We start from the raw sequence: 24,198 nt of genomic DNA on the forward strand, positions 1-24,198 counted from the left end.
ACTTTTTTCTTTCTTTCACGTACTCAAAAAAATGATTTTTTAAAAAAATTAATTGGAAAGAAGATAATTTAAATATACTTCATTTTCTTCACTTACTTATTTCAGGATTACAAATTTGGTCATGTAATATTATATTTGATAATATAGACTTAAACAAAGGAAAACCTTTAAAGTTCTAATAAACTAATTAATAAATTATTGATTTTAATAGAAATGTTTTAGCTATATTTTATAACTTTCATATATACATTAATTGTATAAAGCAAAATAATGATTAAATTCTAATAATTATATTCCTTTGTTGATTTTTTAGCTGAAGAAAGCATTAATTATATAATTGATGGGATATATTAGGCATATCATTTCATTTCCCAAGCTTATCAGTCACTTCGGTTGCCGTGTTGAGTCGCAATCCGTTCATCTATCCTATTAAGAGGGTCTTTTATAACCCTTTCTTTGGACGCGTTAGCCTAGTCCAAACAAAGTTGAAGTAGCGATTTATTATTTATATATACTAAATAGATAATTTATGTCATAAGGTAAATATTATATTATATAATATTAAAAAAATATGGCACAGATTAGAGGTGGGTGTAGGCCTAATCTCACCCACTCACACTGGCACTAAAAAGATTACGCCCAATACTCAATTGTTTTATCCCGACCCGACAACTCGCGAACATAATTTTGATCACAAATTTTCAAAATATTCAGGGCGCCCCTTAAATTTTTCAGAGGGCCCAAACCCATGTGACGCTTAATAATAATAAAATCTCTTTATATATGTTTGTTAGTAAATAATAATTCACTCATGTCACATTTATAAATCAAAATTTTTATTTAAAATAGAAATATTTTTTGTTTTGGTTGCGTTCTTTTTCCCCTAGTAAACTCAAAGATCTTGAATTTTGTATAAAAAAACAAGTTTTGGATATATTTTCCTAAAGTAGTCTCTTGGGGGAAAAAATGTTGTTATATTTCCCAGTATGGCAAATAAATTAATATTGCCTACTATTGTATACTACCATTTATTATCAGATAATCCTATTGCTAACTTCTTCAATATGCGATTTTTTAAAATAAATCCCGGCAGAAAGAAGATTAAAGGTAGTGAATTTAATTTGTTTTATTGCTAACAAAATTCAATAATAAATAAGTTTAGTAAATTAAATTGAATAATTCTTACAAATATAAAGTATTTAATCATGTTGGCTGAGCACATTCTACCTCCCCCTACTACTCCCAGTGGCGTTAAGGACCTGTTCAAAAAAACTAGATCGGTGTTTAATCCATAATAATCGCTATGTGAATCTATACCACGCTTTTTTGCGCTTATACTAAATTCAGTCCTTGCTTCCAACTAAGGCTTTTGACAGCCAAATAAATTCAATATCACTTACACCTGGATTAAAAGTTAGCTTTCGCTTAGCCCCCAATTCCAATTATTGGTCAATCAAATAAATGAAATTAAATATTTTATTTTACTCTACATTTTTATATATTATTTTATCTTTCATTGAGAATTTATGCTATTATAAGATCTTAACCGTATGATAAATCTGGGACAGAGGCACATCAGATCAATTCAGTTTTTCAATTTCATCACACAAGAGTGGAAATTTAATAATAATATCCCTAATTGAGCTATACTTTAATGACAATTGGCTAATAAGAATTTCAAAAATACTTATTCCTTTATACAAAGATAAATGTGTATTTTGGCTTACAAAATATAACAAAAAATAAATGCAAACCTTATCATTTCGATTTATAAATAAAGCTTTTACAGTTTCGTTAAATCGATTTTAGGATTTAAACGCCATTTTTTAATCTGACAATTTTTCGGAATGTTAAAACATAAAGTATGATTTTATATAACATTTATAAAATTAAGAAGCTGTGTTGATGGTTGACCCGAAGAAGGTTAGTCATATTAATTATAATAGCATATTTATATTATATTTTGATTAAACAAATGCAAGTGGTTTCAAATAAATATTTATCAATTTATAATATAACTTTTTCTACAATTATATTATGGAACTTTAAATCATTAATAGCATGGATTTTTTAATTTTTAAAAACCTGATTCTGCGGAAATCGTATTCTAACATGTATTGTCAGTTCAGCGATTTTATTTTAAAACTAGAAATGTTTCAAAGTTTAAATTTAATAATGTAATAACATTCTATAATATATGATTTGGGGCATAAAATATTTTATACCCCCTTTTTTGGTTATTTAAATTTTGTTTTATGATAAAATGTGTTTTCGTGGTGAAAATAAAAATATATACATCAGTTGTATTAGGTGCCATAAATCAACATAAAATAATAAAATAGACATTATATGAATGTTAAAACACTCTTTGTACTTCGGAGTGTTTCATAATCTTTTACCATGTTTTAAATATATTTTTAGTAAGTAGGTATAAAAATTTATTTCCAGTCGTTTTTTAAAAAAAAATTTTTCATAATGAAGATTACCCAACCCCGTTTAAAAGTTCAAGGCAACATTGTATAATATTCACAAATTATAAAAATTAATAGTATGTAACCCTCTTCTACATATTTTATTCTTCTTAAACGGTTCAATTTGAGCCGATTTTTAAAAACGGCGAACTCAATATTTTAGCAAGAAAAATATTGGCTAATCTTGATTTCGCTAATAGATATTCTAACTAGAGATCTGCAAAAGTAGGTCCGGCCTGTACCCGTGCTTGGCTTATTTTTTTTTAAAAAAAATTGGGTTCGGGCTAGGTCGGGCCTAATATTTTTTAAAAAAATTCGGGTTGGGTCGGGCCTATATTTTAAAAAATTCGGGCTGGGCGGGCAAATATTTTTCAAAAATTTGGACCGGGTCGGGTCGGGCTTTAATAATTTTTTAAAATATATCTAAATTTATCAATTTTATGTTTAACTTTTTATTTAAATTTAAAATATTCGATTTTATTTATAGAAACTAGACGCCATATAACATATATTTTTTATTTTGAGTAGTATAAAAATTAATTTCTATATTTAAATAAATTCGGGCCAGGCCGGGCCGGCAAAACTTTTTAAAATATTTTCGGATTCGGGCTGGGCCGGCAAAACTGGGCTTAAAAAATTAGGCTCAATGCAGATCTCTAATTCTAAATCTTTGTGCCATTCCATGGATAAAATATTGAATTAGCTATTTATAAAAATGGCTCAAATCGAGCCGTTTAACAATACCAAAATATTTAAATGAAGGAGTGGTACTTTACTTACATACAAGGGGAAATTATGTATACCAATGTTTATGTGTTGGTGAGATTGAAAAAGTGTTAAGGATGATGTTTTTAAATCGAAAATATAAATAAAACGAATATTACAGAGTTTTTTTAATCATTAAAAAATATTGAAAACCTCATTGTTTTTTTCTTTTGGAACATTTGCATTTTTTATTTATTTCTGGATCCTTTTCACCCCCAAAAGGGGTACCATAAATATGCCACTATCCCCCCCCCACCCCCTTCCCCTTTAAGTAAATTTAGTAAAATAATTATAATCATTTGTAGTTTAAACAAAACAAAACAAAATCTCTATGAATATAGTTTAGCTATTCTTTTATATTAATAATATCGTTATTTTTTCAAAAATGGATTGTTGAATCTATTTCTACGTTTCACAAATTTGTTAATATAGAAAGAAAACACTATAAATATAACTATAAGTATGTGTATAAGTTTAAATATAAAGGATAACATAATATCATCTTATTTTTTTAAAAAAAATTCATATTTTTCTAAAGTTTATATATAAATTATAAGTCTTCCATTAAGCATAAAATATTGGTGACTATCTCCGCATTAGTAAATAATTTATAAAAATATCTTCTTTTTTCATGTATATAAATATTTTATAATACACTTATTATTTTTTCAAATAAAAGATTTAAATAGGTGTCTTTATAATATGAATTATTTATTGCACTTTCAGCTCTGGTATCTGATAATTTACAGTTTGACACATTTGCCCATTTTGCATGCCTTATGTTTATATAATAGTGTATATGTATATAACAAATAAGAGATTATATTAAAAATAATCATTAAAGACTTTTAGAGAGATGAAGACCTTTTTTTAGTTTAGAATTCCGAATTAAGAGATTTAATTTTTTTATATTCAAATTACATGTTTAAATATTTAAAATTATGAGCTTGATTTTCACGTATAACCAAAGTTCGAATTTCTTAGGTAATATTTTTGCGAGATCATAAACCTATGAAACGAATTATTCACATTCTTATGACACAAATAATTCAAATCGACTTAATTTCGATTCGAAAATTAAATTCCTTAAAAATATTTTCAAAAATGGGAAAAAAAATTGAATATCAAAATTTAAAAATAATGATTATGGAAATGGAGTTTAAAAAGAAATTTCAAAAAAATGTTGAACACTTTGTAATAATTTCAAATATTTATGAATAATTTCTAACATAGTTGTGCTATACTATTCCTAAAATACGAATCGATGACTTATTCATTTTAGATAGAGATCTTATCCTTTAAATTAGAATGCCAAACTATATTATAATAAACATATTTTAATATTCAAAATGGCTTCCTATTATATATATAATGATTATAAATTACTTTGTTTTCTCCACAAATAGATCCTTCTAAAGCTGGAGATATAAATAAATTGAGAGATTTTTGCGGATAAGTGCAATATAGGTATTTGCAGGCATCCTTTTATATAAAAAGGAAATACAAATTGTGCTGCTAATATATTATAATATATTTTAGAAATTTACGCTATGATTTGTATAAGGTTCAGAATTGAGGCCTAAGGATTCTATGCATTGTTGACTTATGTTGAATAGTAGTCCAGGTAGCATGTATAGCTTATTGCTGTCGTTGACAGCTGGCAAGGATAGAATATCTCTATTAGGAGACGTTTTATAGAGACAAAGATGTTGTCTTTCTGAGTCAAGTTTAATATTATAACAAATAATCATTAGTATTAAGGCATCATATAAATTTATTAAAAGTTACCATAAGCTTCTTATTTAAATTACTATAATATTTTAAAAAATCTCTAAGGTAAAGGTTATCTATCTATAGAAATAAAATACCTTTGTTTAAAAAGGTTCCACGTCAATTCGGCGCGGCGTCAATTCGGCGCATCGTCAATTCAGCGCGGCGACAACTCGGCGCAACGTCAATTCGGCGCAACGTCAATTCGGCGCAACGTCAATTCGGCGCGTATCTAATACAGTTGCAATTTATTATAAATTTATTAGTATAAAAAAAAGGATGATTAAATAGAAATGATTTTGAATGTTGGTCATATTAATTATTTCTTCGTATTTTTTTTTACAAAAATCTCAATTTTATTTACTAAATGTGTAATATCAATAAAAAAAATTAACAACCAATATTTATACCGATTTCCTTGCTGGACCAATTTACCACATTATAAGGTCAGGGAGACTGGGGTTAGTCGGACCGAATTTTACAAAATTTAGCTCCTGATTTTTTTAGATAATATAAAAAATAATATATGATTAGATACCTCCTAAAACTATACTCTATAAAGGTACCTTATAAAAATTTTAAGAATATAATCATTTTTTTTAAATTTTACTTTTTGAAAAAGTAAAAATAATATCCAAAAAGCCCCAATAACGGTAGCAGGGCTTGCTAAACCATACACGTCAATTATGGCAGTTAATAATGAAAAAAATACAAAATGTTTATCGAGATAAAGGTTCACGCAAAATCTCCAGGCTTACATAATATTGCCTACTAATCAGGGGCTTGGCAAACCACTTAATCTCTTCTTAAAATTAATTACAACAGTAGGTTAAAATTTTATTATAATATAGTTTTATTAGTTTACGTCTATAGACAAAAAATCTTTTGAAATAATTATTAAAAATTTTATTTAAGAAATAAAATATTGATAAAATTTTCAAAAGATTTTTACATGACAGAAATTTCATTAAAATATATAATCATTTATATGTAAATTAAATTTTATAGCAAAGTTTAAACACTCTTCTATAATTTGGGAAAGTTTTATGAGTATTTATTATATCTAGAAATTTAGAGCTAGCAGGGCTTGCTAAACCATACAAGTCAATTATGGCAGTTAATAAAAAAAATTACAAAATCTTGAAAATACAATTTCATGGCTGTTTATGATTGGTATTTAGGATTTATGCTAAGAAATCATAATATCTCCTTTATGTCCAAAATGTTTATTAAATTAACCTAACTTAAGTTTCAATTTTTATATATAATTTGCTTCAATTTATAAGTATTATGATATTTTTAACAATAAAACAATAAAATTATTCTATACGTATCATTATTAATAAATAAAAATGCATTTCAATTTATTATGGCTAAAAAAACCATTGATTTAGGAAGCCCCTTGAATTTGCCTCACCCCGCTATTGGGGCTTTTTGGATATTATTTTTACTTTTTCAAAAGTAAAATTTAAAAAAAATGATTATATTCTTAAAATTTTTATAAGGTACCTTTATAGAGTATAGTTTTAGGAGGTATCTAATCATATATTATTTTTTATATTATCTAAAAAAATCAGGAGCTAAATTTTGTAAAAATCGGTCCGACTAACCCCAGTCTCCCCTACCTTATAATGTGGTAAATTGGTCCAGCAAGGAAATCGGTATAAATATTGGTTGTTTATTTTTTTTATTGATATTACACATTTAGTAAATAAAATTGAGATTTTTGTAAAAAAAAATACGAAGAAATAATTAATATGACCAACATTCAAAATCATTTCTATTTAATCATCCTTTTTTTTATACTAATAAATTTATAATAAATTGCAACTGTATTAGATACGCGCCGAATTGACGCCGCTCCGAATTGACGTTGCGCCGAATTATCGCCGCGCCGAATTGACATTGCGCCGAATTGTCGCCGCGCTGAATTGACGATGCGCCGAATTGACGCCGCGCCGAGTTTTCTGCGCCGAATTGTCATGCGCCGAATTTTCCGCGCCGAATTGACGTGATACCGTTTAAAAAAATTGGTGAAATACCTCCCATAAACTTAATTACCCTTTATATATTTGTTAATTTCTAAGAGTTTTCAGTATAAAAAATATTAATTGTGATTATATCTTCAAATTACAGAAAAATATACCCTAGAATATTGTTAAACGAATGTAGACTACAAGTTGACCATATGGGCTTGATAGCGGGAGAATAAGAATTAGCCATTATGCTATGTTGACCATAGCAATGATTCCCTTCTCCATCGTGTTTCAAACCTAAACTTGAATGAAGAATTTTTTATTTTATAACATTGATAAATAATGCATAGAAAAATTTCTTTCAAGTTTCTGCTTTGCATATCAAATAAAACCTATGGGCTGATAGAGATTTTCGTATTCAGATTAATTTTGGGCGCCGTTAATTTTATATACCACATTCGGAAAAGTAATAATTACTAAATTTCTATTTCTTTTTATTTTCAAAAAAGGGCGATATTGTTATTATTTTCAATTTTAGGTTCTTCAGAAATTTCATAATTTTCATATTTTTCTATTTTAACCTTTCTAATTTATGGTTTTTTATTATTTTAAATTTATGGTCAAAAACTTTCTTAAATTAATCTAATATTTTTTTATAATCTTTCTTTTGATAAATTATTTCATTAATCATTATTCATATTCAGGGCTGATGAGGAACACCCCCCCCCCTCCTCCAATGCTTATGCAATATAATATTCAGTATATATATAGTAATTTTAATTTTAAAAAAAGAGCGAATATTTAATTACTTCATTTAGTTTATTCTTTAAAGCATAATAATATATTATCCACCACCCCCCCCCCCTCATAAAAATTATTGATTATTGCTCTATTAAATAAATGTGATAATAATATATAAATCTACCTGTGTCCTATTTCATGAGCGGCGTACATGACAGAAGCGAAACCTCTCCATCCTTCTATTAAACTCACAGAACCCGAATTGGTGCACATGCCACTAAGCCAGCCATAACCTTTAAATTAAATTACTTTGTATTTAGAATTTAATCTATATATCTATCATTACATTGAAATTATTAGCAAAATTTATATAATACCGGGTAGCAAAAAAAACTTGCTTTTCGGAATCTTTATAATAAAACGTGGCACTTGATTTTTATGAAATTTCATATTTTGTTAAAGGGTGTATGAAACCTAATATCCTATAAAAAATTAGAATTTGATCTAGTCAGTTTTTTTTAAAAATTTAGATCATAAATAATAAATTTTGACAAAAAAATTTTTTCAAGACCCTTAATTTTTTTTCCCAAATACGAATTAAATGGGTTCCAATTGTATTGGACTAACGGAGAACAAAATTTTTCCTTAGTCATTAATTATAATTCAAAACATAAACATACTTTGATTTTTTTTTTAAATACAATTATAACCTGGACTGCTAATTAATTATCAGATGATTCCCTGAGGCCAATGGTTTTATTTAATTACCTTAGTCTTTAGGTAGACTCTTATAGTAGGTCGCATGCGTCTCTTCTATTTCCTAAAAATGTAAATTCTAATCCTATTGATATTGCCGATACAAAAAATATACTGTAAATTAACTGATTACGTTTTTATACCTATCGTGTTATCTTTCTGTGGACATGTTAAGACGAACTTTAAGTTTTTTTTAAAAAAATCAGATCTACATTATCATTCAAAGAATATTTTTTTTCCTAAAACAAAAAATACAAATTATTATTTTAAAATATAATTATGCTTTTTTGGAACTTTATAGAACGACCGATTTATATATTTTATAAATTGCCCTAATTTAATAAAAATGTTCTTTAAAATAAAATATATATATATTTTTTTTTTTTTTTTTTCTCTTTAGCTTTCACCTTTTCTGGTGGTAAGCTCCTTCAACATCTCTCTCCACTTTATGTTATTCGTACAATCTCTTTTATCTATTTTATACTTCTTTATATTGGCTCTAACTTTATGGCCCCATTGAAGTTTTGGCCTTCCTCTTTTACGTTTGCCCATCACTTCCAATCTTTCAACTTTATTTCCTATGTAGTTCATAGGCCTTCTCATTGTGTGCCCATACCACCTAAGTCTGTTTACCATTAACTTAGTCTTAATGGGCACTACCTTTAAACTATTTAGTATTCTTGTACTGCGCACCTTATCCTTTCTTGTTACCCCAGCAATCATCCTCAGCATTCTCATCTCCATAGTTTGTAGACTTCTCTCGTCTGATTCTTTGGTTGGCCATGTTTCCGAACTATATAGAATAGTTGGTTGTACTATGGAACTGTAAATTTTTTCCCTTTAATTTGTGTGGGATTCTTTTGTCAAATAGCACTCCAGATAAAGATCTCCACTTTAAATAAAATATATATATATATAATTAACTAAATCAGTCCTCTTTTTTCTTGCATAACAGGTAACTATCTCTTCTTCCACCTATCAAAATTTTTTTTTTCAAATTATATTCAACACTTTTTTTTCTCTTTAAATTCGTCTAAAGACCCAAAAAGTTATGTTCCATTTTTATAAACTAAAGTCTTTAATTTTTTCACCCATATTAATTCACTAAATTTAGATCAGGGGCTTAGTTCTTTTCTTGGCATAATTTTATCAAATCTTTTTTTATTAACATTTTTATTTTACTGACAAAGTTAACTTTGATATTTTTGGGGGTTATGAGGCGTTTTCTAATCAGATTATATTATAACTTAAATATTTTATGTTATAATTTATGATTTAAAAATAATTTTGGAGGTAGCCGAGCATTCTGCTATAGTCCAACACCTAGCCAAATTTTAAAAGAAAAGAATTGAGGGTTTTGAGTTAAGTATTTTTGGTCTCAATTTTTTAAAATCCGACTTGATCAGACCCGTTTTGGGTATTATGAATATTTCAAAATACGGTGATCCTGTATATAACTTAAAATTTAGAGGAGGTTTAGGTTACCGTATTCCTACGCATATATTTAAAATATTATACTTAAATCAACATTTATAATGATAAACCAGTAATTTCTTTATCAGGAGTTTTGTTGTTCAGGTTCAAATCTGTGCTATTTTTATTTTTTTTGAAGTTTATATAATACCTAAAAATATTAATATAATTAAAAATCATAATGCTTTAATGCACCTTTTACTCGGGAGTTAAATTTTAAAAACTAAATGTATTACAATTAATTTATATTATAGGTTATATTAATTCAAAACGATTACTTATATTAATTAAGAAAAAATTCATATAAACAATGTTTGGGATAGGGGGAGTTTTATATACAGTACATATATATAATTAGAATTTAGGGTTTCAGTGAAAGTATTAGAAATTACCCAGTTAAGAGTAAAGCATGGTCCCAATTGGTATGGGTATACCGTTTTTTTCTGAATTGATAGTTTGAAAAAGATTTTATTAAAGTTGCCGCGTCACTTATTTTATAAAATCCTACCTGGATTGCGTGGGGATATATTATTTATGGGAAAAAAATTTAAAAATAATTAATAGGACTAACTGAAATCTTAGTATAATAATAATAATATTGATTAATGTAATTTTAAAACAAAAATTTATATAATTTTATATTTTTATGTTGTGTAAATAAATTTTAAAAATAATATCTCGTATTAATGTTGTTTAAACGTAAAACGCCGCCAGTCGCGACCCCGACCCAAAGTTGGGTCGTTTTTTGCGACTCCGACTCAAAGTTTGGGTCGTTTTTTACTCCGAATCAGAGTTTGGGTCGTTTATTCGACCTCGACCCGAGTTCAAGCCGAAAAAAACGACCTCGACCCAAAATATGGGTCGTTTATTTCTACTCCGACTCATAGTTTGGGTTGTTTTTTCGACTCAAATTCAAACATCGGGTCGTTTTTTACGACTTCAAATTATTTGAATTTTTTTAAAGCAAATGATTAAAAATAGATATTGTAAAATGTTAAATTAAAATTTCAGTAAAGATGTACCATTATAGGAAATGGACAATTGTCATAATCGTTATTTTTGAACTTTTTTGAATTTTTTTAAGGCAAATGGATAAAAATAGATATTGTAAACATGTATTTTTGGTAGAAATCGTTTTTTTCGGCTTGGACTCGGTTCGGAGTCGAAAATATTTTGGGTCGAGATCATTTATTTCGGCTTGAACTAGGGTCGAGGTTGAAAAAACGACCCAAACTCTTAGTCGGAGTCGGAAAAAACGACCCAAAATTTGGATCAGCTCTGTTCGAGCCGACTCGGCTAAGCCGATTAACAACATTACTTTAATTAAAGATAGATTTTAGTTTTTCTTATTTTTGCCTATATTTATAATCCACTAAAATAATTAATTTGGATTTACTATATTTTTTCTAATATAAATAATTAAACTTTTAGAGAAAAGTTTACTTACAGAGCGTTGTTTTAATTCCTCATAGTAAACTAATTTAAAATTAAGTTTGATCTCCATCGTCATTTGATGATATAAGGCATTTATCTGAATATGAAAATTGAAGATAATATGTAACTCAAATAATATTAATTTAGTTAAAATTATTCATCAATTTTATTACATCAGAAACTGTAATCCGAATTATAATATAATTCAATTTATAATTTTTTTTAATCTTTGCTTTCAACAAGGCTACAAAAGTAACCTCTTCGATATATGTTTTTCCCTTAGCACTTTTTTCCATGTTCACACTTATGGTACAAAACAAAAAGGTTATTTTAAGCCCAAAAAAACGAAACCCTATTATTTGTTTTTCAAGACTTATATAAAATAATTATCGATATAAAAAAATAAAGTTAACAAATTTTCTCTCTGATTTTCCCATTCCAAAGTTCTAGCTTATTTCAAAATTTACAAACATAGTAATTATATTTAGTCAAATCCATTGAATATTCAAAGGTATATGAATTTCAAATTAACTGTTTTCTAGTTGTTAAAATGCATTTGCACTTTGACAGTTATACGTTAACAAAATTATAATTATTTAAGAAAAATAATCAATTTAGAAGAACTCCTAGCTAAATAACATTAAATGTATCCTTACACCCTTGATTAACGTATCCACATATATTTTGATCCCATCTTCCACATCAAGACCTCTTAATTTTCTTATAGCCATCATCGGGTAGTCTACAAAAATTGCTATTTCCATCATGGGCTCTATGTCTATGGGTGGGGCTATATTATGGACATTTATCGTATTCGACAAATTTTCCATGTATGGTAATTCATGATCTAAAGTTTTAACATAGTAATTTGATAAATGAATTTCTAATAAAATTCCCTTTATTCATTTATTATTATAATAATTTAGATATCTCGTTATCTTTCACATAATTTTTTAAAAAATGAAACCATTTAAATATTCTATACTTTAAAAGAGGCCTTGATAATCCAAAAATATTTTATTATACAAAATTAACATATATTTAAAAAATTATAGATGTAGAGATGAGAATAAGATAGAAAATATTAACTATAATACTATTTACTATTTACAAACATATTCTAAAGTTTGAAAAAAAATTAATTAAAATAAATTATACCAATAAATGCCGATACCATCTAATTTATAATAAATTAACATCCAAAATATTTAACGCCATCTATTATTTTAATTTTTTGTAATAAAATAAAATCAATGACAAAAAAATTATAATTTTGTAAGCAATATTACTTCTTAAAGAATATATTCTTTTTTATTAATTTTGCTTGTTATCAATGATTTTTTATAAAATAATATTTATGAAATGTTAATTGTGAATCTAAGTAAGGAATGAAAAAAAAACCTGTTTTCTTCTATTCCTTATGGGAAAAATAATCTACCAACATTTAATTTGCAAATTTTTCAGTTTTCTTAAATATAATCTATTCTCCCAGTATTTTGTTGTAAATATTTTATTATCACAATTATTATATCGCTCATTTTTTTTAGATGATCCGGAATTTTCAGATAGTAATAATATATAATATGTTAAGAATGTAAGCAATACATACTTTTGATATTTTTAAGAAATTATTTTTAAAAAATTTGATTTTAAAAATGTTTAAAAAATTTTGTCAAAAATATTTAAGCTTGTTGTTTTTCCAATTTTTCAGTTTTGTTAAAAATAAAATAAATTCCGTACATGATAAATTAATATTAATTTAAATAAAATTTAAAAAAAAATTAGCAATCATCTTGATGCATACATAAAGTGGGCAAATAATATATTCATATTTCTTCACTTAATAGATAAATCTGTATTTTTTACAATAAGCATATTAGTTAAACAAGAGGTCAGCATTAAGGGTCAAGATAAGAATATGGAAACATTGAAGAGGTGGTTTTTTAGGTTAGTTGTATTATTACCAAATTAAAAATTGAAGATGTTGAATTTAATCATCCCAACTAGCATCATTATATAATTTTCTCGAATTCAAACTAATTTTAATTTGATATAAACATTCAAAAATAATCACCGGGAACCTTAAAAGATCTTCACATAACAAAATTAATCTATTCAACGTCTATAATATTTATTCACAAATCCGTACTAATATATTTTATGTCCTTATTTACATGTTTATTTTTTATATTTGATCGATCTATAAGACACATGATACTAATTAAATCTGTAAAATGGTAAAATGTTAACAAAAATATCTATATTTCTTATTAGGGTTAAATTAAAGATTGGGTTCCAAAGAAATCAAATTGTGCAAAATATTCGGGCTGGGCTGAAGTTTTGAATTTATTTTTAAAGCTTATAATAAGGCAAATTTATGTCGCTATCCTTCATAAAAAAAATTATTACAGGCCGAAAATCCTTTTCAAACATTTGTTTATACCATTATTTTTAGTTAAACTATATCTTTCAGATATTTAATAGACAAAGATTGAAAAAACTTCATTAAATATGAATTCAAAAATAAAAGTAACTGTGTATATAGGTTGAGTCTAATGCAGATAAAATAATAAGTATAGAGCAACAACGGATCCAAATGCCCGCCATGTATGTTAACTAAGGAATTTAATTTCTTCACAAATCTTAATTTCTAAGTTGTATCGGAATTTAATTCTTTGAATTGATTATTCTATAATTATTTCCACATAGTATATAGGATTTCCGATTTCACTAGTATGTTAATTTTTACTCAGCACAGAATCTGGATAAATAAGTTTACCGAATGCTATTTTAATTTGCTAATTTGATTCCAATTAGATTTTTAATAGGTTATGAGAAAAAAGGTTAACATATCATCCTTATTTAAAAAAAAGATATTCTTTGACGTATTGCACAAATTTCTATAGTTTGATAAGAATAATGTTTAAAAGATATCATAATGAATTATTATCTTCCAGAAATTAAAGTCATAGCATTTTTAAATTATAATAAAAATGATTTTTGGAGTCAGTTTTTATTTAAACCATTATAACATAATACGATATTGACCTAATTCATTTTTCATTTTTTAAGATAGTTTTCAAAATTAAATTTTAATATTTTTTTAAAAAGATTTCTCCCTTTGCATTTATAATTAGTAAAAAAAACAAAAAGCAGACAATTATTTTAAAATTATATTTTATTCTAAAATTAATAATAATTATTTTATTTTTTTCATTATAAACTAACTATAAGGAATTGTTAGTTTAATATGTGTGTAAAAAATTGAAAATATTTTTTTAGCATAATTATGCAATTTGGTAATCTTGGGTAAAAACCCTGTTTAATTTTAGTGCCGTCAATTCTAAACTAATCATTATTTCTTTCTTATGTTCACTGACCTGTGTGATGGGTTCAAGGATTGTTTCTATTTTTTTTAAGCTACCACAAACTAAAGAATACATACAATTGAAAAAAAAAATTTTTACTACCATTAATATATAATTAGTTTGTTCATCCAAAATATGAAGGTTATATATATACTTAATTTAACACAAATTCATAATTACGAATTATAAAAAAAAATATATTAAAAATTGTAATTAAATAAAGAAACAATTAAACGGGAAAAAATTAACCAGTATAATTTTTATTTTCCATTTCCAAAATCTGGTAATTTATGAAATAACTCATCCATATATTGTATTTGTACATATAAAGCATGTTCATTTTTTTATTTTAAAAGGCTTGCAGAGGTCAAAATTCTAATTTCTTCGTTTGGTATATAAAAATATTTATTTATTTTTTAAATTTAGTTATTTTGAATAATTTTGGCGGAAGAGGGGAAGTGGCCTAAATTATCATGTTTGATGACTGCCCACGCCCACCTCCCTTTAACCTTTTATCTATTTGACTAATATTTCTCAAATTTGGTCAAAATGTGTATATTTCTGATATGTATCTTACAAAAGTTAATATATTGAATAGAGCAATTCAATAAAAATAGTTTTTATAGTATCTCTTTCTAGAAAAATTCGGGAAAAATTACTGATATTTTATATAAATATTATCCTTAGGCATTTAGCATTATTCGCACAAATAATTGTAGTTTACATGTTTTATTTAATATACAAAGCATTTAATGATAATAGAGTGAGTATAGTCTGGTCAAGTATTGACTGGTCAATATTCATACAATCATATTGAAATAAAAAGTTTGCTTAAAACAACATATGGTGAAGATGCAAATGATGAACAAATTCAATTGGCAATTGATGATATAATCATTAATAAAAACTCTCCACTATCAGAATATTTCCATATGGAATGAAATACAAATGGACTAATATTTACCAAACCCCAGGAGAAAATTTTAAAGTTTATAATACAAGCTAGCAAATAATTCATGGTGTTTAGCATAATTTTTTTTAATGTTATTAATTACATATTAGAGTATTAGACCTATTAATAATTATGTTAGAAGATTTTTTAATATAAATTATATATTAGAATTATCTGTTAGAATCATAAATTCAATTATATAAATTTATATATATATTTTATTTTTAAAATCATTTATCAAGAGTATTTGTGCGTGATTTATCAAAATGTGTTAATTCCTGTATCTAAAGAAGAATAATGATGAGTTATTTATATGCAAGAAGGAATATTCAAAGGGTAAGGAAGAGGAATAATGGGTTAAATACGTGCATTATGAAGAATGGGCCCATGCTAAATGGATCAACAATGATTGTTTTTTTGTTTGTATTTATGTAAATAAATATATTATATTTTTCTCATTTATAAATTAATAAAATGGCTTGTCCAATTAAGTTTGTTAATATCATAAATTGTTAAATTGATGAATGTTTATATAAATTATTTAAATAAACATTTTAACTTTGTAGATTATTAAGATAGTAAATTATAAAATCATTAAATAGATTTAAATTTTTATTGAAATTGCATTTTAACTTATATATAATTAAGATAATACTCTATAAAATATTTTCATATCTAGTAGATGCGTCTGATGATAAATTGAGATCTGTATTAAATACTTAAAAAATGAAGAAATATTAATATAGGTTCTTATACAAGTATTTTATATTGTAATATTTCATATTTATAATAAAATTCTTAAATAATATATTATGGCCAGTTAACACATGGTCAGTCAAAACCTGGCATGTTCTCACTTAGCTCAAAAACTGTTATATAGAGCTTTGATTTAAATTTTATTTTAAAGATTAAGGATTGGACTACACATTGGTATTATAATAAATTTGTTTGATCAAACCTAATTCTTAATTACTTTTTTTGAAAGAGGAAAAATTATTTGCAAATTGTTTTAAAAGGAAATTCAAAATATGATGTCGTAAATAAATTAAACGCATTATTATATGATTTTCCAACATTCCAACTGATTAATTGATATTTAATTTAAATACTTTTTAAAAAATTTCCCCGAATAAGCTTGGACTTTTAAAATTTTGGTTCTCTTCTTGTTATGTGAAGCAATTGGAATTAAAGAGAAAAAACGAATATTTATGAATGAGCCAATTATAAATAATTCACTGCCTATAAGGTGCATGCGATTATTGAATCAAAAGTCTTCATAAAATTAAAAAGACTACCTTAAATATTTTGTGTTGTAGTCATTTAATAGTATAGTTAATGACCTATAAAAAGAAAGAAAATGGGATATTATTGTATAAAATAGTTAAACACTTGTGGATATGTTCTCATATATTTTTTTCAAAACACAAAAGCAAATTCAAAATTCCTAAACTTCTAGTTATAAAATTATTTGGGTTATTTACCTAAGTTTTTTATAACAAATATAATAAGCAAACATGTATTTAAGGTAAATATTTGAGAATATAATTTTTTTTAAGTTTGTCCTTTTTAATTTAAATTTTTTACTATTTAGATTTCTCAATATGATATCGAGAGCTTTTTTATATAGCATATTCGTAGGAGGCCTTGTATTCTTCGCTCTTGGGGATGATGCCTATATTGACTATGAAATTATTATGACAGGTTAGTTTTTATTAACAAGAAACTTTGAATCAATTCAATTTACTAAGATTTATTGATAGACCAACATTTTGGTTGATTAGAGTATTCGTAACTATTAATCAAGATGTAATATTTTATTTATAGGTTTTAATATATTTGTTTAAAAAATTTTCCCATTATTCAATTACTTATTAATTCAATAGTTTCATTTTTATCAGTATAATAATATTTCAAAATGTTAATAATTATTTCAGGTAAAATTTTGTAAATTTAAATTTATAAGTTATTTTAAAATTTCCATTCTGTGAAAAGTATATAAATTATGCATATTAAATTGCTGACAAATGTTTTTACTTCATTATTGAACAAATCGATAAATTTTTCAGTTGACAGTTTATTTCGGGTCCGATATTTGGAGAGGGGGCGAGTAATTTTTTTCCATAAGCCATTAAAAATATATCTGAAAGCCAGGTTAAAAGACCCAGAAAAATAGCTCCCTCCCCCAATACTATGGGGCTGTATGAGTAGAGTAGAACTAGTGTGATGATTAACTATTTAGAATTGTTTATTTGTTTTTATGCTATAACTTGTTATATTTATATTTTAATAGGGTAAGTCTAAGTGTTATTTTTATGCACATTTTGTTTACAAAATCATATAACAATAAAAGCGAGTATAATTATGTTAATTCTAGTAAAGTGATTCAAAATTCTTAGCAATCTAGAAATCATAATTATTTTTTTCTCTAAAGGATGGGATTTTAAACTATTGGAATAATATTTTAACATTATTCTTTTAAATTAATATTCGTAGGAAATAATCGATTAATGAATATTATTGAATACACACTAATAATTATTCAAATAATACGAATTGCTATAACCGAATACTATTTAGAATAAATGAAATATTTAATATTCTTTTTATTCGTAATCAATTTATATAGAATCGGTTGCACTCAAACGCACTAAAACGTGCTGTAGAATGAAAAAAGAGTCTATGTTTGGTATAAGAAATCTTGAAATCGGGTTACATGAAATGGTGAATACTAATGCCTCCTCTTATAATTTAATGGCGAAATTTATGCCCCCACTCTCGTCGATTCGCAAACATCCAATTATAGGATACTTTTATTCATTGTCTGAATTTATAAACGGAACCAATCTGGGAGATAAGTTAGATGAAAAACGAATTGAATTCACCGATGTTAATCAGGTTTATATTTTATTATATTTCAGGTAATTAGTATTGCTAAACGGCTAGATTTGAGCCGATTTTTAAAAACGGCCAATTCTAATATTTTAGCCAGAAAAATATTGCCTACGCCTCAAGATTTCGCTAATAAGATGCCCACACCTTTGTGCCATCTATCAAAATTATTGTGTAATATTTTTCTGAATAAAATAATCAGTGAACCATTTTTAAAAATCTACTCAAATCGAGCCATTTTGTAAAATTTAATAATATATTTAGTTTAATATATAATATATTTTTTAATAGAATCACAGTTTCATTATTAAAGATTTAAAGAAAAGCGAGAAATATTTCATAAAAGTTTTCGTAATACACCGCGATGATGGAATTAGAGAAGAGTTTTCTGCTATGCACATTTTCATATGTAATGATTTATAATCTATATTTTTTAACAAAAAATAGCTTTTTTAGTTCTCTAAAAAAATATGTTGGTTCTTGAAGTAATTGTAGATGGTAGAAATTTTTTTAAATATATTAAACATATATCGATATAAATTATGCTGCCTTAAAAAAAAGACCCAGATTGAGTTTAATTGTTAAAGAAAACTTGGGTTAGGCATTTGAGTTAGGTATTAATTATTTTTTGTCTATTATATTCGTTTTTGAATCTTGTAAATTGTTTAGGGATTTAATATTCCATATTTTAAAAGATAATATTTGACTGATGTTTTTTATAAAAATTGCAACAGCTATATTTTAATAAATAGCAGGGTAAAGATCAATATTTATAACATTTTCAATCATGTATATTGAGGTTATATTTTTTTAAAGTCTAATCCATATAATGAATATAATAGTTAAAAAACAATTGCAGAATTATTTTTAATTTATAATTTTTATATAACATAAGATTTTAATGAGAAAAAATTTCTCCTATTTTATTATACGTCCATTTTATGAATTAATATCTCTTTTAAAAGAGGGCTACCCGAACCTGCCCAATGAAATATTAGATCGGGAGTTTTCGGCTCTGTTTATCCCATAATTATTTTTACACGGTCTAGCTCATAAAATTATTTTGTAAGTTAACCGTTCCTGACTAAAATTATTTTAAAATTTTCAAAACATCGACCCGGCTCGTAAAAATATTGTGCAAAATTTGTCCCGTCTGGTCCAAAAATTTTTCATGGGCGGGGATGGTCGAACCGGGTTGCACCAAATTCTAATCCATTCTATGATGAGATTGTTATGAACCAACACGCCATATCACAGCAATTATCATTTTAGTCCATATTTAATCCAAAATTAGTTATCACTCGTCCTAATTTTTTCAAAAAAAGGCGAAATGAAGAAAAGGTTAAAAATAAAAATGTTTTAATTAAACATAATTTCTTGTTAAAATGGAATAAAAATTTAATTTAAAAATTATCTATTTTAATAAGGTTAAAACTAGCCCCAGCAAATGAATTTTTTCACCCAGAGTACCGAGAATTTTTTTTTATATAAGTGCGCCAGTTTGAAAAAAATAGTTTAAGATATTTTATTTTAAAATTTACAAACGGATAAAGTCAAAATTTTATTAAAATGAAATAGAATTTTTAATATAGATATAATATAAATTTTCCCTAACCCATATCACTCTAACCTTCAATTCTACCCCCTAGCCTATTCGAATAAGTTGATTTTAGAATAAAAAAATTGTTTTTGAGTTTATGTAAAAATTAAGCAATATATCTAACTCCAAGCCACATCTACCATAAAAGATGATAATTATTTTGTATATAATGGATAATTTAAGGGGTGATCTAGCATTTTTGCAAAAACATATTATAAATATTTAATAATATCTGAATACAAATATCATTGCCACTTGTAAAAAGGAGTAACATATCATTTCTGGTTCTTCACTATTAATTTAAAATATTTTCAAAAAATATTTGACCTTTTCCCAGATTCCATTTTGAAAATGTTTGTAATATGCTCCCCGATTTTTATGATAATATAATGTGTTATCGCTCCATAATATCTACAATTAAAAGGTATAACGGAGTTTGTAGAATTCATACAAATAATGGCAAAATTAGGATTATTTAGATTTAAGGTGAGGTGGGAGGGAGTCAATGATCATTATAATGCAAATTATTGGGTTTTTTTTAGGATATAAACATTTTTAGAGTATTAAATGTGTAAAGCCATTTCCAAACAAGTCATTTTTTTCTTTAATAAAACTCAAATTAAATGGCGTCTGATAGTACAGAAAGTAATTTTTTAAAAAAAACATTTTATTATGCAAAAAAAAATTGATAAGAAAAATTATTATCCTAATTTGTTTTCTTGGAAATAAACAAAATTGTTGGAAGCGTGCCTAGAAAAGCGCTTCAAAAAATCGGTTTGTTTTGAAAGTGCCTTTATATAGTAGTTTATTTTACGTTTAAAATAAAATATTGATTTAATTCACAAATATTATTTATTTTTAAATTGTAGATAAAAAATCAATAAAACAGATCCAAACCGGTAAGTCCAAAAATACAATATAACCCTTTTAGTTTCTAGTTTATATAACATGCTCCTTATTTTAGCATGATCTCAGTTTACTTTGAGTCCTTTTTAAAATGTTTAATTGCGGGCAGTCTGTTTATTTTAAATTTTTGAACTCTTAAATTTCAAGTTCATCAGTCATCCATTTGATGAATATTTGCCTCTTAGCCCACTAGCTAAATTTTTAAAAAGTTATACCTTTTTGATAGATCCAGTAAAGTTCATATAGTTCTTTAAAGTGGCCAAGTAATATATAAGTGTTTAAAAAAACAACCTCTGCGGTCAATTTAAAAATGTTTTGTATTATATTTATATTTAATACATGAATTATTTGACAGCTAATTTCGCGTTTGCTCCTAGGATAAAAGACGTGGCCGTGGAATTATATTTGAGGCCGGAATTTTATGGGCAATTGTGCATAGAAGTACGTTGGAGTATTGAACACTTGAGAAAAAAAGAAATCTTTAAAAATTTTGTCCGTTTTTTAATCAAACTTTTACCTACCCATCCAGACATGAGCATTCATACACAAGAAGACCTTATATACGACGTAATAAAAAACAACACGTATTTTAAATTTTGATATTCATTGGGAACAATTTATTTTTTTGCGAGGATCATCATTTAATTTAATATTTTTTTATATCATATAGCAAAAGGCGACTGTTTTCAAGTTTGCTAATGTGACGCCACATCTCGAATACAGAATATCTGTGGCCCTTGAGTTCAAAGATGAAAATAAATGGATATCACTTGAACCCCATGTTACCGATAGAGTCTTTATAATTGTTCCTTGAATATTAAATCAACTTCACTTATATATTATTTACATTTGAAGAAATTATCAATTAATAGCTTTTTGCACACTTAATAACTTTAGAAACCTTTTCAGTCAGTTTTTAGTTTGATTAACTTTTATCTCAAAATTAATTATAAAAAATTAAAATAAATAAATCTTATCAATTTTAATAGATAAAGCTATTTTATGGATTAGAAAAATATGTCGTTAGAGAGTGTATTCGTTGGTATATAAATTTTTACGATTAAAAGATTTATATTAGGGAGTATTTTTTTAGTTTAAAAAATTGAAGAAGGGTATTTATATTTATATTCGAATACTTTTTTTTGAAAATTACCCTGACTCTGTCTAATATATATATTAAATTTACTATAACCCGAGTTCTTAAAGTATCTAGATAACTTCGTGATATTTAAACGTTATCTCTTTATATATTTTTATAAAAAGAATTTATATCTTATCAACATTTTAGGCCGTATATCTATATTATATTAAATAACACTTTAATTTGATATAATTTTTTTTTGCTTTTTTTAAAATATTTTATATTTAAAATATTTATTCCTATAAATTCATTGAAATTTTGTCCAATATTATTCCTTTACGATTAAAACAAACAAAGCAAAAATTATTTTAAATAATGGCTGACTAAAAAATCACAGAAAAAAAATCAATTTACTATTCCATTTTTTTAAACATTCCTTACAAACAATACAACACATCATCAAACTTTGATTTTTTTTATTATTTTAATTCAAAAAAGGTTATCATAATCATAATTGTCTGCAAAGAATGTCTTTCTATATATATATTAGAGGCCGCAGAGGTAAGACCAGGCCCGGTTTTTTTGTAAAAAAAATTATCGGTTCAGCCCGGGTTTTATAAATTCAGGCCCTATCCGGGTTTTTTTTAAAAAAAGTTTTCAGACCTGACCCGAATTTTTTAAATATATTATATTTATTTTTAATTTTTATAGCGAATAATGGCGATTTGAGCCCGGGTATTTTATTAAAAAACTTTTAGGCCCAGCCCCAGATCTCTGATATATACTATCAACACTATTTACAATTTAATCGTACAAAGAAACAAAGTATCATTTCTAGTTTGAAAATGTAAAGGTCCCTGATGGAAATGATTCATATTAATTAAAGATCGAAACTTAAAAAATGCTGACTTAACACTTTTCTAATGAACAAAACAAATCAATCAACTTATACCACTTTTTAAAAATTACGATTTTTTAAACATAATTAATAGTCTATTATTAAAAAATGATGATTTTTATTCTTCTTTATGTTCTATAGATTATAATTAAAAATATACCAATATAAATTAATATTATCAATATATATAGAGAAAATAATGTTTACCAGAGTTTCACAAATGGCTCAACATAAAAACAAAGATTTTTAATCTCTGAAGATTAAATAAAGAATTTTAAAAAATGAAGATTAATTTTAAGAATCTTCAAAGGAGAATGATCAAATTTTTCCTAAAATCTCAAATCTTGTTTAAAATGTTTTATAGCATCAAATAAATGTTTTTCTCAATTATTTTCTATATTTCAGGCGACCTAAGCAACCTACAAAAATAATTATCATTCTTGATCTTATTTCTTTGTCCTTTTGAACTTAATATATGATAAAATATATATATAATGATCAATTAATTCTATCTTTACTTTGTAATTTATTAATTTTAAACATGTTTTTGAATATCAAAAAATTATTTATAAAGTAATGTATGAAAGTTATTTAAAATATTAAAATGTTTAAATTATTTTCTTTTTTCTAATTTAAATTTAAAAAATATAATTCCCATTATTATATTAAAAAATAAAATATAAATTTAAATTAATTAAGGGTAATAATAAAATAATCTAATAGAGAGAATAAAAATTGTTTTATAATATTGGAACTGTAGGCGTAACTCAAAATAGTAACGATTCGTTTAATTTCGCTTCACTCTGAAAAAATAAACCGCTGTTATGCTTTGTTACTTTTTCAAAAAAATCTAATAATTTTGTAAATAACAAATATAATTATAGTATCGTGGACATTGTTTTTACTCTAATATATCTGAACATTTTGTATTTAAATTCCTTGCAAAATTTCACAAAATTATTAAATTTGAAAACTTCATTATATTTTGATTGCAAAACATTTTATAAATTAAGCAATATTTATTAGCTAGAACCTTTCTTACTATATAACTTGACTAATAACATCGGCAGTAGTCTTCAGCACAATAATCTAGTACCCTTCATTCAGAAATTTATCAA

The 24,198-nt window shown here is 25.3% G+C and overlaps 1 protein-coding gene and 1 long non-coding RNA gene across 2 annotated transcripts; both read right to left on the reverse strand.

The window, feature by feature from the left end:
- Window positions 1–3,873: 3,873 nt before the first annotated feature.
- LOC135924997 (A disintegrin and metalloproteinase with thrombospondin motifs 2-like) lies at window positions 3,874–11,431 on the reverse strand. Its single transcript, XM_065460133.1, has 8 exons — window positions 11,400–11,431; window positions 10,345–10,460; window positions 10,024–10,070; window positions 7,908–8,016; window positions 7,153–7,284; window positions 4,784–4,949; window positions 4,623–4,718; window positions 3,874–4,012 (listed from the first exon to the last, which is right to left on the reverse strand). Exons 4-8 carry the CDS (start codon window positions 7,994–7,996, stop codon window positions 3,980–3,982), a joined length of 516 nt encoding a protein of 171 aa, XP_065316205.1. The 5' UTR covers window positions 7,997–8,016; window positions 10,024–10,070; window positions 10,345–10,460; window positions 11,400–11,431; the 3' UTR covers window positions 3,874–3,979.
- A 19-nt stretch (window positions 11,432–11,450) lies between these two features.
- LOC135924998 (uncharacterized) lies at window positions 11,451–13,996 on the reverse strand. Its single transcript, XR_010571484.1, has 3 exons — window positions 13,921–13,996; window positions 12,043–12,233; window positions 11,451–11,483 (listed from the first exon to the last, which is right to left on the reverse strand). It is a non-coding gene; the product is annotated as an uncharacterized LOC135924998 (long non-coding RNA).
- Between the last annotated feature and the right edge of the window lie 10,202 nt (window positions 13,997–24,198).

The sequence above is a fragment of the Gordionus sp. m RMFG-2023 genome, chromosome 2 (genome assembly GCF_954871325.1).
Source record: "Gordionus sp. m RMFG-2023 chromosome 2, tfGorSpeb1-WG-v2, whole genome shotgun sequence".
Taxonomy (NCBI): Eukaryota; Metazoa; Nematomorpha; class Gordioida; order Chordodea; family Parachordodidae; genus Gordionus; species Gordionus sp. m RMFG-2023.

Bases quoted from the DNA above. Each gene is read 5' to 3' on its own strand.
- LOC135924997 (XM_065460133.1), bottom strand. From the start codon at position 7,996: ATGTGCACCAATTCGGGTTCTGTGAGTTTAATAGAAGGATGGAGAGGT. The intron at 7,285-7,907 runs GTAGATTTATAT...TCTTCATTCAAG, and splicing joins GCTCATGAAATAGGACACAG to TTTAGGTTTGAAACACGATG. The intron at 4,719-4,783 runs GTAAATTTCTAA...TTTATATAAAAG, and splicing joins AACCTTATACAAATCATAGC to GATGCCTGCAAATACCTATA.